Below are 15,746 nucleotides of genomic sequence, written 5' to 3'. Positions count from 1 at the left end.
TGTTAATGTCCCAAAGACTTATGCAACCGTTCTTGGAAGGGACCGACCCAGCGCCTGTGACGTAGCACCCGCTGAATTACGGTATGTGAATACGGTGACGTTATGAAAGCGGGCTCTATAATATATGACGTATGTAAAGGTGTATTGTACGACTTGAACGGATATCTGAATTTGCTGACTCTGCATGATTAAGGTAAGCCTATATAGACACTAGTTATGTGGTTTGCATCAGGTCTCCGTCTCAGAATTGTTGTCAATGTTAAGTAAGACATTTTTTACAATACGGTGTGTGAATCGTGATCAATATATTCGTTTGCCTTCTGAAGGAAAGTCAAAACTTAGGAAAATAGCTGCACGCTGCGCTGCTGGCTATCGTTATAGGAATGTTTTCACTTCTCATATTTGAAGCGCAGGAACGACCGCACGATTCTTTATTTATACGCATCATTTTACGATGTCTAAAATAATCAAAATCCGTATAAAAGCATGTATCGCTATCGCTCGAATAGATAAATAGATACATCGTACAATCATTTTATTTTTATTTTTTGTAAAAGCGTGAACACTGGAATGGGCACTGGCCGGTGGCGCACATGACCACTTTTGTCACTGCATGAAATTTTCCCGTCGGAGGTCCCGTGCCCCAAACGGAAGTTGTCCGCCAGGTGGTCGGTTCCCAGCCCCTCCTGTCCAGTGTTCTGTGTCCGTTGTATAGAGCATCTCTGCGGGGGCGGAGCGGCGCTCTATTTAGACTAGGGGCGTTCGCCGTAAGGGAAGCGCGTGAAAGGGCCTCGCGAAACAACTGAGGATCGATGAAACGAGTTGCGGGAGAGATGATAGCTTTAGATCTGAGCTTGTATGATCCCTGTGAAAACTGAAAACCTATGGTATATACAAGTACACAACACCGATAAGTAGGCCTTTAAATTGTCACTTGTAAAGAAGTGACATGGTATGGCGTATGCTATTTCATTTGTATTTGCTGCAATGCCTGTTTTGGTAGGAAGGAAGATATGCAAGATTTTGTCCTTATAGGTCATGGCACTGCATTGGAGAGATGCATTTTCGATGTCACTCCACTCTGAAAGGCACGATAGATGGGAAAACACCATCGATTATTGACATGCTAGCTCTCACAGAACCGTCCTTTTGTCTATTGCCCGAATGTCTACAACAAGAAACAAAGAAAGGAAGTGGGGCGGCCCGGCCGGGTCGCAGCATGACCTAGATTCCTTCCCGAGTCGCATGTTCTTTGCAGACAAATCGAGCTCCAATATGCACCGATATAAGCGAGCACTCCCCGTGTACCGCAGGGCATGTTCGCTGGATGCGACACTGCCTCAACGTTGGGGGTGTTGGGAACAGTGCGGTCCAGTGCGATTCTTGGTCATTGGCACTGTACAACTACTGAATATTTCATACATTACATGCAATGTGCTTAAATTGAAGGACGCAAGCATTGTCATCGGTGTTTGTGAGTGGTTAGAACTTATAACTTGAGAGCGCTTGCCGCTTACCGAAGGGTATCAAAGCTGCCATGCCCCCGATTCCAGTCTAGCTAGCTGTTATTAGGCTTCCACCTTTCTGCGCTTCCTAGTCTGTTCATGTCTGAGACATCTGCAGGACTTCTGTCGCGAATCGTTAGGTCACCATGGTAACAGCGCCAATCCAGCCGTCAACGCTGGACGCCTGGATAGCCTCGAACGTCCCCGAGGCTGGGAATACGGATTTGGGATTTATTTCAGGTCACACCATGCACGGTCCGCTGGCGAAATTATCTGAAGCAAACCTAGGGGTATAGAGCCGGAGTCGTTAAAAAGTTCCCGGAGCAAGCGTCACCGAAACATATTTGGAAACATTTCTTGGAGCTCAAGATTGAACACTCAACCGGAGCCGGAGGCTCGGAGCTATCTAATGATTTTAACCTCCGCTTTCCTGCTCGGGAAAGAAACTGTTGTTGACGTACTAAGTAGGTACTTGTTGGCGACAGACGCACCTGCAACAACGCAAATTCACCCTCAAGTCAGGCCCTACCCACCCTTGGGACTATATAGGGCCTTGCTCGGAGTTCCCAGCTCTACGATGAACACTGTGAAGCTGCGTAGGTCTGCCGGGTGCCGCCGGCTATGGCACATACCACGTATCGCGTGTCGGCTGTCCAATGTCGCCGTAATCGCTCGATGCCGTGCCTATCGGCCCGCGCCGCGCCGGTGATCGGTCGATCCATAGGAAGGCAGGGGAGGGAAGGGGCTGGAAGGGGAGGGTGCACACTGGATGGGAAGAGACCTAGCTTGATGAGAGTCGTCTGAGACCACTTTGATCCAAGATCCTTCGCCTATCTAGCTCACTTGAAACCGGAGTGATCTTCTCAGTGATCATTCCGTTTGTTGTAAAGTATTTTTGGCGTTCCCGTCGTTCTTTTACTGTGGATGCCTGAACTATCCTCATTTTACTTCTCGCGGGCTACAACAACCTACCCCCACCTCTGGAAGTTCAGTGCTTAAGCATTAGCCCCTCCAGTTCGAAACCAGTAAAGTGAGGCAATTCCCAAAACGACTCCGTTAGTCGCTCACAGTCAAATTTACAGTGTCAGCAACGGTCGGGGACTTTGCGCGGTCGGTTGGTTTGCCGGCACCTCATTTACCACTCAGTATCAGGGTCACTCAAATTACTGCCCAAACATCGCAGTTTGCGCCACTCCGCCCCCGAGCCGTCCCTACCGTCAGTGTTTCGCTGCTGGGCGCTCGATCACCCCCTGGAGCTACTACCGAGTACCGAGTGCGGCCTCTACCCAGTGCAGCATTTAACCCTCTACTGCCGTCAGCGAACATGCTAATACGCCGACGGTTATTCCCAGGCGAGTGCGCAATTACACAAACACACGTGGTCAAATAGGCGAGTACGCCACACGCTCAGTTTTACAGTCTGTGGAAGTGTGTCAGAATGAAATAATTATTTATTCAGAATGAATAAATAATAAATGAAATAATGAAATAATGAAATATTTATAGTCACCGTGGAAATAATTAACTCGGTTCTGCGTTGTTTGAAACGGTGCGCAGTATCGTATTAGCACGGCCTATCCCAGTGAGCGCAGTGCAGCGTCACCTGACACAATGCGACTTAAGACGGTGGCCCCCATGGCCTCTACGCCACGTGGATGGGTCACACCGGCGACGGTATGAGTTGTGAGATACAAAATAGAAGCGGCAGTATCAGATATCAATATATTGGCCCATTTGTTCGTCTTAAACACCCTGGAATAGCTGTGTTGAGCGAACTAAATTGGTACTTTGATAAATTACATCCCAGCAAAAACTAGGAAACGAATTCAACAAGCGTGACTTTAACCGTGCACCAACAAAAATAAAGCAATATAATTCGTGACATCCCCAGTACATCACACATCCACAAAACACAACAACCAATTATCACCCCTCCCCCCGTCCCAGCTGCAGTTCGCTACATTCGTCGTTTGATGAGTTTCTCTAACCGGTGGATTCGGCCGGCCTCGTGCTCGGGGCTGCCGGTGGTGGCGGTGGCGGCTGCCGCTCCGCCCGGACGGCTGCTGCGGAACACATCCAGCAGCTGGCTCTGCTCCGCCCGGCGCACACCCTGTCGGAGGGTCAGGTCAGGTCAGGGGTCTGTGAAAGGGTCACGGGTGATAGGTCAGTGATCAGGGGACAACGAGCGGGTTATGGATCCAGAAGCCTGTCGGCGGGTCGAGGACTGGGACAGGCCGCAGCAGATAAGATGTGAGAGGTCATCGGTTTTAAAAGAACTTGGGAGAATCCTTCTGACAAGAAGTTAGCAGTGACCGCGTCAGCGATCACAGTTTGGAGGACACTGCCGAGATGCCATCATAAGCGACACCTACCACATAGGCGTAGGGAATAAAAACTTCCCAGGGTGTTCCCAGGGAAGTTTGTTTGTTGAGACAGAGCATCATTCCACCCATTAGTTGTCCATATCCGTGCCCAGCTAACCAAGTGTGACCCTATAGCGCTCTCATGACCTATACTGTGGATGCGGACTGACCTTCATATCGAGCACCTTCTGGAACTCTGCAGCGTCGGACTCTGGCAGCAGCCGGCCGTACTGTTCCACATAGTCTGCGGGACGCTCGTGGGGCGACATCACCACCTTCAGCAGCATCTCAGCGCGCGTCATCCCCTTCACCACGATCTTGGTGTAGCTGCACGGAGAGAGGGAGGTGTCAGCGGGAGAGAGAGAGAGAGAGAGAGAGAGAGAGAGAGAGAGAGAGAGAGAGAGAGAGAGAGAGAGGGTGTCATCCCTTCACCACGATCTTGGACCTTGGTGTAGCTGCACGGAGGGAGAGAGGGAGAGCGAGTGATGTCAATGGGAGGGAGGGAGGGGGGAGGAAGTTTTTTCGATACAACAGCAGTTAACTTCGTCATTCCATTATGCAGCTCGGACATGAGTACATATGAGAAATGACAGCAGTCATGGGACAGCAATGGATCGGAAATCGCACAAACGTTTGAACAAATACAGCAAATTGCACATACAAACACAGTTGTAAAATTTGTCATTTAGACCATGCAATTAATCATTATGCGTCCACGTAATTAGTGCATGCCCACAGTGGAGCTGAGTTATTACATTTTTGTACCTTTGACTGCACTTCTTTACCGACTTTACGGCGATTCTCAGGCGGTTTTATTGGCAGTGCAATACAATATCGTCAAAGCGCTCATAAACGACAATCAGCCATAGCAATATAATCTGTCAAGACCAACAACGCCATTGAACATCAGTACAATTAAAATCACTTTTTGTGATTACTTGGTGAGGGGATTCCATTCCAAGAAAGACCATCATACATAAGGCTACCCACCGACTTCTTACGTAACTGACCGTTGGCCAACGCGGAATACAATAGCTTCCTCATTCCGACCGAGGCCACTATTTGCACCCCACTACAACTCGGCACTTATCATCAATCATTTAACGTGGCCGCCACGCCATGCCAATGTACCAGCCTCAGAACAAAGTGTCAACTTGAAACCATTACACATGCACGTTTTAGGTGTAGGTTTAGTATGTAATATGTATAATCCCGGCCTTAGGCCGCAGGGCCATTCCAAAGAGTTGTGTTATCTTCCTATCAGTCACCTTACGTGAAGCTATGCTGCGTTGATCACGTCCATTATATACCTAACTTTACTCGCCTTTATGTAACGGTACGCTTCCACCCTATCATTACTTTACCTAGCATCACGTCACTTTTAGCGTCACGTCAGTCGTCACTTCCGGCGTACCGCCACGTCCGTTGACTCACCTGGCGGGCGCGTTGCGTTGCACCTGGCTGCCGAGAGAGGGCAGGTCAAGCAGCTCCGTCTTCAGTGAGTGGGTGTCCAGCAGAAGCTGTTCGGCTCCCACTGTGCTCACCGGCTTACACTTGTAAATGTGCTGGATGAACTTGGGGATAAACGAGCTGAAAGACGGAGAAGAGTTAGATAAACAGGCATGCAGATTATGTTGTTTCACATACCAGAATGCATAGCTCCATATAATTGTTCGGTGTGTTTGAGGACAAAGTGCATCACCCATTGGCGACAAACGGCAGGAAATAACAGTGGCCTCATCGACTAGCGTTAGTGGTGAGGCTCTGCGGTCGTTCAAGCTACTGCACTATTACCACCACTACCTATAGCACCATATCAGCCCAGCATCCCAAACATTAATCACTAACCACAACTCTCTGAAAAGGATGTGACGAGTCGGTTTTACGCACTCACTTGGCGAACTTGACGCAGAACTGCGTGAAGTACTTTCTGGACCCGGCCAGGTTGTCTCTGATGACGGGCACGGTGGTCTTCAGCTGTCCGGTGATGATGCTGACGTAGCCGCTCTGGTCGCCCACCGACTCCACGTTCTGCCAGCTCATCTGACGACACACGAGGGGAGGGGGAGCGGTGAGTGCTGGGGTGGGTGTAGGTCAGGGGGTAACGCGGTAATGCGATCAACTGTGTAAAGACAGTATTAGTATCTGGTATTTTGACTGCGATGAAAACATGATAGATAACCGTGACAGGCATATGACAAAAACATTTAGGCAAATAACACTACAGTGGACACTATTTCTTCAAGATGACAAGAGGTCAATTATCATGTCTTATCAACCAAATGTATGATCGATTATAGGTGACGTAGATAATGCTATATACCTATGACTTATGAGGATATATGGGGGCTCTGGTGTTAGCCCGAGTGAGGCGGGTTAGTGCGTTGTTGATCGCCCACCTTGGTCATGGTAACGAGCGCCGGGTCACAGGCCGACTCGAGGTCCTGCACCAGCACCTGCACGCAGTTGCCGATCACGCTGCAACGAACAGACGCCACGAATCAGCGAGCTCGGATCAGACTGTCTCAACCGGTGATCGCCCGCCGTCCATATCAGACTTCACATATCAAACGACGTTTTGAACAGACGTCACAAACAAGGACTGCCTATGTTGAACGGTTCAACAGGATCAGGTGATTCAATGGTAACGAAGTTTGCAAATTCACACTTAGTACGTATTCAGATGGCAGAAAGTCCGAGCAAGCTTCGCATGTTTTCATTGAACTACTGAATAAGTCACACAAAAACCATAAGTAGAGCAAGTTTCACAATCTTGGCAGCCCTGAATTGGGCTAAGACCGCACCGGACCGCCCACCAGGCCCGCACCCTCCTCCTCACGGACCTGTGGAAGACGTCCTGCTCTCCGCCTAGGTTGATACGGTCCACCAGAGTGGGCTCCACCTTCTCCTTCAGCTTCAGCTCCAGCTGCTGCGTCGTGTCCAGGCAGTACTCGGCCGTCGTCAGGATACTGCCGACGGGGGGGGGGGGGGGTTCAGCGAACAATGGCGGTTGCAGTACAAACGAACCACCCGCGTACATATTTTCTGTTCCATAGCTTCCCTATTTCTAACGCAGGCGAAATGACAGACGTTAACAACCGCCATTTTCCGTGACCAGGACGTTTAATTATGAAAAAGCCGCTGTTGCAAATCGAATTGTCACACCATAAGACGTCCGAGGTCGTCCCTTTACCTGCAGACGCAACTGACATCATGTCGCTATGGTTATTTGGTTACTTGTAGGCGCGTCCGAGGTCGTCCCTGGTGAGTTACAAAGGTTACCTGCAGACGCGGCTATCATCCCGTCGCTATGGTTACCTGCAGACGCGTCCGAGGTCGTCCCTGGTGAGTTACCAAGGTTACCTGCAGACATGGCCATCATCCCGTCGCTATGGTTACCTGCAGACGCGTCCCAGGTCGTCCCTGGTGAGCCACCATGGTTACCTGTACACAAGCCCGAGGTCGTCCGTCACCATGGTTACCTGCAGACGCGTCCGAGGTCGTCCCTGGTGAGCCGCTGTATCTCGCCCTCCTTCATCAGGTTCTGGAAGTTGTGCAGGAAGCCGGCCGTGGCCATGTCGCGCAGGTTGGAGAGGTTCGACAGGTCCTTCAGGTCGATCGGCAGAGTCTTACCGGACGAGCCGCCCGTGGCCCCGCTAACTGTCTGCCTGCGGACGGAAAAAGGTTATGCTGAGAGTAATAGTGGAGTAAAGAGAACGGGCTCGGACAAAGCGCTGTAACTCCGACACAACTTATGTTCAAATGGGAGATACAATCAGGACTTTGTAGAAACAGGAGATCCGCATTCATCGTTCATTATACCAATGTAATAAGCGAATGTGTTTAATCTTGGCATACATTTGACAATGAGACGTGTACCGGGTGTAAGAAACAAATATGAAATTATGAAATTGAATGTGTATCAACGTCAGAATAGGCATAGATTTTCTGTCAACGTAGCAGCACGTGCATTCCCTGTTCACCCTCCCTTGGGCCTCCTCCTCTCCCCTCCCTACTTACTTGGGCAGGTTGGCGAGCAGAATTTTCAGCGCATACTCGCGCAGGTGTTTCTGAAACACGGCCGTCAGAGCGAGCAGCTGTCGGCCGCGACTCAGCTGCGAGCACTGCAGCATACACTTCTTGTAGAACATGAACAGGTCGGCACAGCTGGGCAGGATCAGCGAGCTCTCGGCGGCCGCGCTCGGGAAGCCCTTGGCCTTCAGCTCCTGGCTGAAACGCTCCATCAGGTCCGATAGGTTCCTGGAAAGGGGGAGGAATAAGGTTTGTAGTGACGCTAGGATGGCAACATTATGGGTGTATCAGTACCAAGAACAAAGTGATATTGTGAACTTGATAATAGCAAAACGAAATAAATGAGAAACAACGTAAATGTTAGAGCTTTTACTGTGGCACATGACATTTCAAGTAGATCTCGTTCCATGAAATGAACTAACAATGCTTAATCACACATGAAAAGTTTAGAGCATACATGCGGTGGTAGTACCACACGCCGAGCAGATTAGATTTTATAGTGCTCAATTCACCAGCTATCTTGGCTCGGTTACCTGTCCTGGCTCTCGATGTAGATGTTGAGGTGCTGCTCGAAGCACTGGCTGATCAGACCCTGGAACGGATCGGAGGGCGGCGGCGCTGGCTCCGGCGGAGGCGGGGCGGGAACCGACTTCTCCGTCTCGGCTGCGTCCTCCTCCGTCTCAAACGGGTTCGTCGACTTGGGCTCCGGCTCCGGCTCCCCGAAAGGGTTGGTCGACTGCGGAGTGCGGGCGTGAACGGAGGTAAGATGGCTGGCAAGACAGTGACTAGGATCACTGCAGAAATTTGTTTATTGGGGCTTTAGGGCACAAATGGAAGAACTAGAACCATCAGCCAGCTCGCAGATAAATTAAATGGAAATCATCAATCCGAAAGCGTGCAAAGTCCTCAATCGTCAAAACACAAACGTCCATCAATTTCATCCTATGAGTGTTGAGTGTTTTAGATTGTTACTCCGGCTACAGACTCTGGGACAATTCCACCCTCCCCTGCCCACCACAGTCCATCAGACCAGTCCGACATGGACCCACCTCCTTCGGCGTGGCCGGCTCGGCGGCGGCAGCGGCCGTCCGGCGGTCCTGTAGCGTCACACCGGAGAACCGACGTGACAGCAGCGTCTCAAAGTTGGCCGTGCGCTGGATGGCGAACAGCAGGAGCTTGACGTCCATCTCGGAGACACGCCGGGCCATGATGGCTGAGAGTTCCGACCTACGCCGGAGAGCACACGGGGAGCGGGGTGAGGCGACGGACCACGCTGCAGTGGGAGTTGGTACCTAACACCGAAGGAAGCATAGGAGGGAGGTCACATGTACGAGATACGAGTATTTCAACTGTGTGACATGACATTCCAAGGGAATATGCCTCAACGCAGTTCGATGCATCGGTCCCTGATTATGTGAAGGGTTTACAGTACTAACTAAAATGCACGTAACTTATAGCTCAAATATGTCAGCATCAACGCCTAGGTATACTTGTCCACGCCCTATACAGTCAAGACTCCTACACAACGTACGTACACAGCCGAACAGGAGAACAAGAGACCTCTTTACCTACCCCCCCCCCCCCCACACACACACACTCCACCCCAAACACAAACAACCACACGCCCGGGCACCTGCTCTCACCGTGTAACCTGGCAGAATTCGACAGCGATCCGCTCAGAGACCTCCCATTCGGGCGGAAAGAGGCGGCCGAAGCGCTCCTCAAACTCGATCAGGTGCCGCTTCAGCCACGTGTAGCGTTTGTCGATATTGTCCAGCCAGGCGGACTCCTCGTTGGCACCAAACAGGTGTGTGTACTCGGCGAGCTGGAGCGAGACGAACCAGCGCAGCAGCTCCCGTCTGACGGAGGGAGAGAGGGGTGATGAGGGAGAGAGAGAGAGAGAGGGTGACGAGGGAGAGAGAGAGAGAGGGGGAGACTAAATCAGCAGCTCCCGTCTGAGGGCAGGGAGAGAGAGAGAGAGAGAGAGAGAGAGAGAGAGAGAGAGAGAGAGAGAGAGAGAGAGAGAGAGAGAGAGAGAGAGGGGGTGATGAGGGAGGGAGAGAGAGAGAGAGGGGGAGACTAACGCAGCAGCTGCCGTCTGAGGCGGTTATGGATGGGTGGAAATGGGTGAAGGAGGAAGACAAACATGGCAAGTCAAAAATCTACCTGACAAAATAGGGGAGGACGAATGGTTGGCCGCCAGAAATAAATCGAAACATAAGAAAACAGAGCACCTTTCCACCAGTATAACGCCTTTTGGGGCGACTAACGGAGCGAGCGAGAGGGTGGGCCTTGCACGTGCGAAATTTCGAAGGGGTACCTCCAGCTGACTTGTGCACGGCACCCTACTAACCGGTCTCTAGCGATGTGCCAAATTTGAGCACAATCGGCCCAGCCGTTCTCCAGATCTGGAAGCGGCACCCTGCACGTGCGCACGTGCAAAATGGGTCCCAACTGACTTGTTCACGGCACCCTAGTAACTGGTCCCTAATCGTGTACCAAATTTGAGCGCCATCGGTCCAGCCGTTCTCGAGATCTGGAAACGACCCCCGCACGTGCGCACGTGCAGCAGCACCCCAACTCTGGCACATGGATATGCAGTGCCTAGTGGGTGCCTACCTACATGCCAACTTTCAGCGCAATCGGCCAAGTAGTTACCGAGATATTGCAACAATTACAAAACTGACACCTCTTCGTTTTGCACGTGGCACGTGCATAAGGGGTCACCCAAATGCATCGGGAATAGTCCAATACTTGGTAGAAGGAATGAAGCTACCCTACAAAAATTACCGCGTGTAAATCGGTCAAGTGGTTGCTGAGATATAAGCCTCGCAAAAGCGTCCGCACGGCCGGCCGGCCGGCCGGCCGGCCGCTCATACTCAGAAATTTCCGTTATTCTACGTAAGACTCCGCTCGCTTCGCTCGCTCCGTAATCATGAAAAGTAACGAAAATTTATTGATTTAGCAGTAAAAACAATAAGCTATATTCCGCAGCCAGAAAAGCATACGAATGACGCCTCCAAGAAGCTCTAAACAGAACGCACTTGACTTTGGGCTCCAGAACGTTGACGACCAGGCAGGCCTCTCCCAGCTGCTGACTGGGGATGGCCTTCTTGGAGTTGGCCGCCGAGAACGCCTCCTTAAAGTCGCTGGTGATCTGCTCTGCCAAGTCGGTCCGGATCTTGTGCACCTGAAACACGCGGTGGGGGTATGGGACATTAGACGACGCAACGAGCTTATGCGTGGGGGTGTGTCACGTACTCAGTGGCTTATTAATTAATATGTTAAACAACTAACGATTTTTCAGCGCTTATAAAGTCCGATCATCTTTCAGCGGCGCAAGAGTGGTGCTGAATGCGAACATGCTTATGCAGAACAGGGCCATGAAGTGCTAGGCAGAATGAATGTTTTATACAGAGCACATAAACACTACAGACTCGGGCTGTACACCAAGCAAAATATTAATTCCCTACAGCGATAAACCTACAGTTCCCCTTCTGGGACACCTACCTGATCGGCGAGCTCCTTGATCTGTGGAATGTCCATGTACTTGTCGAAGTGTTCCAGGACCTTCATGACACCCTCCAGCAGCATGGCAATCTCGCCGTACTGGCGCCGGCAGATCAGGGACCTGGGAAAGGGGTACCAGGTACAGTGACAGGGGCGAACATCTCGGCGTGGGTAATCGGTTCGGCTCAACTGAATAAGGTAGAGCGTGCAAGATATAATTGAGAAGGTGAAATGGTTGCGTGAATTTTACGACAAAAACACATACCTTCATGCCATGCAAGAACGTGTTTGTCTGAGATCAGCAATCGTTCAAAAATTGCAGTTCGCACTCGATGTGTCACCCACAAGTTTTAATAAGTCGTCATTCAGTATGGATCACAACATCTCCTGTTCATTACCCACACAATGCAGCATATTATAGCCCGTGGCCATCCCGATTCCGTCTCCCTCTCCTCCCTGCCCTCTCCCTCCCAGTTCCCACAGCTACTAACTGGAGCGTGTCGACGCCGCCGGCCAGCATGTGCAGGTGGTTGAGCGTGGTGACGGCTGCCGTCAGGTTTCTCTTGCCCTGGTCCAGGTGCTTGATGTCGCGCGTGATCTCCTTGACCGTCTGCTCAGACTGTTCGGCGCGACCCTTGATCTCGGAGATCTTGTTGAATAGCTGCACGATCGACTTCTGCGCCTCCTCCAGAGCCCGCTTACCATCCTGGGGAGGGGGTTATGGGTCAAAGGTCACAGTACGGGTCGGAGTAACGAGTCGGGTTCCGATTCGGTGTCACCTCACAGGTTAAAGTTAAAACGATTTCAGTTTGTCTGTTTCATAAAGTGTAGTAAAAACGAGAAGTATTAATGATATTCGTTTTTTTGTGTCTAGTCATATTGTTTGAACTTCGAATCAGACGATGCTTCGCGTTCACGAGCTTCACATTGATCGGCCAACACCGAAAAAGGCACCTCGTTGTTGATGATACTTCTTGCCTAACATTTAAACTTTATCAAGCTGTCTACACTACGAATATCACCTGCCATGTATCACAACTCTTGACCACCGTCCGACGCAAGCGGACACTTTCATTGCCATCTGATGTAAGCAGACACTCTCACTACCGGCGGACACGGACACTGCCGTCGGACCCCGGACACGGCGGCGTCTCACCTGTCCGGAGTTGGTGTGTCCGCGCACCACGTTTCTGATCTCCTGGTCGATGACGCGCACTCGCTCCGTCATCGACGATATGACGTCATCGATGTTACTCAGCGACTGCTCGTTAGGGAACAGCTGGTTGATGTAGTCGACCACGTCAAAGTCGGGACGGTCCAGCGGATCGTTACTCGGAAGGACCTGTGCCGAAAAAAAGGGTTGAGATCAATGGGATTTCGAGTGAGACCATGTCATGTCAGGTACCTAGCCTGCAGCCAGGCGCATTTCGTAAGGGAATGGAAATGAGCATACAGCCAAAAGAGCATCTTGAAGGGATTTTAAGACATGGGAAAACTAAGGGCAGGGAGGAACTACTTAAGATTAACCTCAAACTTAAGCACCATGTTTTATAGAACATATATAAAGCAGGAACTGTAGCAAGTCACAGACTGTTTCAGCCTTGTATGCAGTTAAATACTCACCTGATCAATTGCAGACAGAACCTCTGGAGGAAGGTCAATCAGGTCGCCCTCATCCTCATCCAGCTGGAGGTAGCTGTCAGGAACTGAGAACATGTCTGTTCTTTTGGTACTGATATCTGTTGTAAGAGTTGTCTGCAGAATCTTACTTCTTCCTTATCATATCTTCAAAAGGTGACTGTTCCTGTAAAAATATTGATTATTTTATTAGTTCAAAACAGGCTTGTTACCTATTGGAAAAGCTGCCTGATCTTATTATGCTGTGTTAGCAGTTTGCACTATCAGCCCTAGGACATATTTGACCAGCATAGGGCTAATACACATGAACCAAAGTCATCTTTCCAACCCTAATTTTATTCTTGTCCTGTTTTCAGTAAGATCCTTAGATCCTATACAATGTGAGGCATTAAAAACATATTTCCCCAGCTAATCTGCCTAACATTAAAACTTGAGGCTTTTATTTGTATTGAAAGTTAGCAGCATCAACTTTGTCTCTGTCTAGGGTAGGCAGGTGCTTAGTGTTAGGAGGTAGGTAGGCACCTACTACAGAGTTTCCTGGGTAAATGTCAAGATACAGTCCTAAGAAGATTTCAAGAATATTTTTTTTTTTGTTGTATTCTTACATTATTTGACATCCTGAATCCAAAAATTATACCTATTTACATGTCTCACAAATACAAGAAAAATAACATGATCATACCTGACTTAACTTTAGCTACTTACTAACAACCTACCAACCTACAACCTAACAACTTACAACCTATACCTAAACCTACCAGCCTACAACATAAAACTTACAACCTAAAATTTCTGCAGTTATATATTTGTATCAACAGCGCCACAATTGTAGATCGGACCTTGTCTTGACACCCGACTGGAAAAAATGCACGCTTTCGTCGAGAACTCGAGCGTAGTTGGGCGTTTGCGCCGAAAATTTTCGGCGTACTTCGGCGTAAATCGACGGCTTGCGCCGAAATTTTCGGCGTACTTCGGCGTAAATCGCGAAAAAACCGTCAGGTTTTTGCACCAACCCCCCTTGGCCGGCGAGGATTAAATGTCTTCGGGAGTTAAACATCTTAAATATCACTTATCTTGTCTCGTGTTCATCTCAGGGTATTTAAGTCATGTTCAGTGAACCTGATTGTGACTCTCCCACGGCGGGAACAGTTCACCGGTCGAGAGTGAGGTTATGGATTGTCGGATTCCCTAGTTCAGATAACGTATGCTATCGTGTGCGTATTAACCGTTGTGATTCCTGTATTTCCGGCGTGTGGTTTGCGAGCGGACGCTGGCAATCGGTCCCGCGTGGCCTGGTATCTGCCCGATCCCATCGGCCGTGCTTGCACCACGCCTGTTGAAGGGCCCCGTCAGGCGTCAGTCACCGGTTGGGCACTACTGCTGATCAGAGCCGGGCAACAAAATAAAGGTTACATTATGGAACATGCCAGTGAGTTTGGAGTCAGGAGATTTTGTGATAGCGAACGCTGGTGCTCGGTCCCGCATGGCCTGCTGGTGTCTATTGTCTGCCCGATCCCGTCGACCGTGCCAACAACCGTCTGTAGACAGTAGTCACTGGAAGACAGCCACACACACACGCCAGCCCCCCCCCCCTCGACGAAAAGTGCGTGGCTACAGCCTGCAGCCATCAGTAAGCCCTAAGCCTTGAAAATTTTCGGCGCATGAAGCATGGCTTGGTAAAATAATTTCGGCGCATAAACCCTTGCGCCGAAATTTCGGCGCATCACCTCCGCCGAGAACTTCGGCGTAGTGGAGGCATTTTTTCCAGTCGGGTCTTGACAAACACCATTTCGTGCTGGAATGCAAGCTGTGAATGCCAATGAATTTGAAATAAGATTTAACGTTCAGGCTCAGCAAAATGCATAATGCATAAAACAATGGTCAATTACCAGTTACAATAAAAAGAAAGTTTTTTACCATAAGGTACTAGAAACATATACATCAACAAAATAAGCCTCTGTTCCCTCCAGGGTTCAATCAATTCCACTGTGTTTCAGTTTTATTAGGTAGGTAACTACCTACATGTTATGTTAAACAACAAGCTGTTCCGAAGAACATGGCAGGTTTGGTTATGTACAAACACAAACTACAACCTTTATCAAGATAAATCAGTGAAATATCAACAAAAGTAAAAACACAGCATCCATTGTGAAATGGAATGAAAATACAAACACATGGATGCATCAATAAAGCAATAACATTGACGTTGAACCACTAACCAGGCTAGTCTGGCTTGATATAACCTAAGAGTTAGTATCGATACAATTTGTACTTTTTTAGCAAACAAACTTTAACTACCTTTGACTTCAGATGTTAGTAGATGAGCCAAAACAGTCAATGACTTAAATGAATGTTCTTTGATGAACCTCAGTGTCCAAGTAGAATCCAAATGTTTTTTTTTTTTACAGGTCTTGACGACTTGGGGCCAAAGTATATCGTATTCGATTCTCTTTGTTATTGGCATTGTCATCAGATCTTGATCTATGATCAACCTTATTCTGCCTGAGATTTGAGATTCTTGAAGATAAAAAAGATATGTCTAAGCTGTCTAAGTAATTTTCTGAGAACCATTTCAAAAATTTGATGCTAAATAACTTAAAATAAGGCATGGTTTCAGCTACTTTCAATTGATATCTTTAAATTTGCAAAATATCGAAAACTGATTATCCTGCAAAAGAACAAAAAACCTTTAATCGTA

General features: G+C 49.2%; 1 protein-coding gene across 5 annotated transcripts; it reads right to left on the bottom strand.

Moving 5' to 3' along the window:
- Positions 1-3,208: 3,208 nt before the first annotated feature.
- LOC122390682 (vacuolar protein sorting-associated protein 53 homolog) lies at positions 3,209-15,709 on the bottom strand. 5 transcript variants are annotated; one of them, XM_043383852.1, is made up of 18 exons: positions 15,347-15,441; positions 13,034-13,214; positions 12,567-12,752; positions 11,902-12,116; positions 11,411-11,531; positions 10,945-11,090; positions 9,544-9,759; positions 8,950-9,127; positions 8,434-8,636; positions 7,889-8,128; positions 7,375-7,536; positions 7,187-7,210; positions 6,712-6,837; positions 6,268-6,346; positions 5,763-5,911; positions 5,303-5,458; positions 4,039-4,195; positions 3,209-3,615 (listed from the first exon to the last, which is right to left on the bottom strand). In XM_043383852.1, exons 2-18 carry the CDS (start codon positions 13,124-13,126, stop codon positions 3,463-3,465), a joined length of 2,604 nt encoding a protein of 867 aa, XP_043239787.1. In that variant the 5' UTR covers positions 13,127-13,214; positions 15,347-15,441; the 3' UTR covers positions 3,209-3,462. The 5 variants fall into 5 exon arrangements, with proteins under 5 accessions (XP_043239787.1, XP_043239788.1, XP_043239786.1 ...); XM_043383853.1 differs by lacking the exon at positions 7,187-7,210 and having other exon boundaries at positions 7,351-7,536; positions 15,347-15,709; XM_043383851.1 differs by lacking the exon at positions 7,187-7,210 and having other exon boundaries at positions 7,351-7,536; positions 15,415-15,502.
- Positions 15,710-15,746: the final 37 nt, after the last annotated feature.

This window comes from Amphibalanus amphitrite, unplaced genomic scaffold (genome assembly GCF_019059575.1).
Source record: "Amphibalanus amphitrite isolate SeventyFive unplaced genomic scaffold, NRLGWU_Aamphi_draft 000405F_arrow, whole genome shotgun sequence".
In the NCBI taxonomy this organism is placed as follows: domain Eukaryota; kingdom Metazoa; phylum Arthropoda; class Thecostraca; order Balanomorpha; family Balanidae; genus Amphibalanus; species Amphibalanus amphitrite.
This window is presented reverse-complemented; position numbering and strand designations above follow the sequence as displayed.

Bases quoted from the DNA above. Each gene is read 5' to 3' on its own strand.
- LOC122390682 (XM_043383853.1), bottom strand. From the start codon at position 13,126: ATGTTCTCAGTTCCTGACAGCTACCTCCAGCTGGATGAGGATGAGGGC. The intron at 4,196-5,302 runs GTGAGTCAACGG...CTCTCCGTGCAG, and splicing joins CAACGCAACGCGCCCGCCAG to CTACACCAAGATCGTGGTGA. The intron at 3,616-4,038 runs GTCAGTCCGCAT...ACCCTCCGACAG, and splicing joins AGAAGGTGCTCGATATGAAG to GGTGTGCGCCGGGCGGAGCA.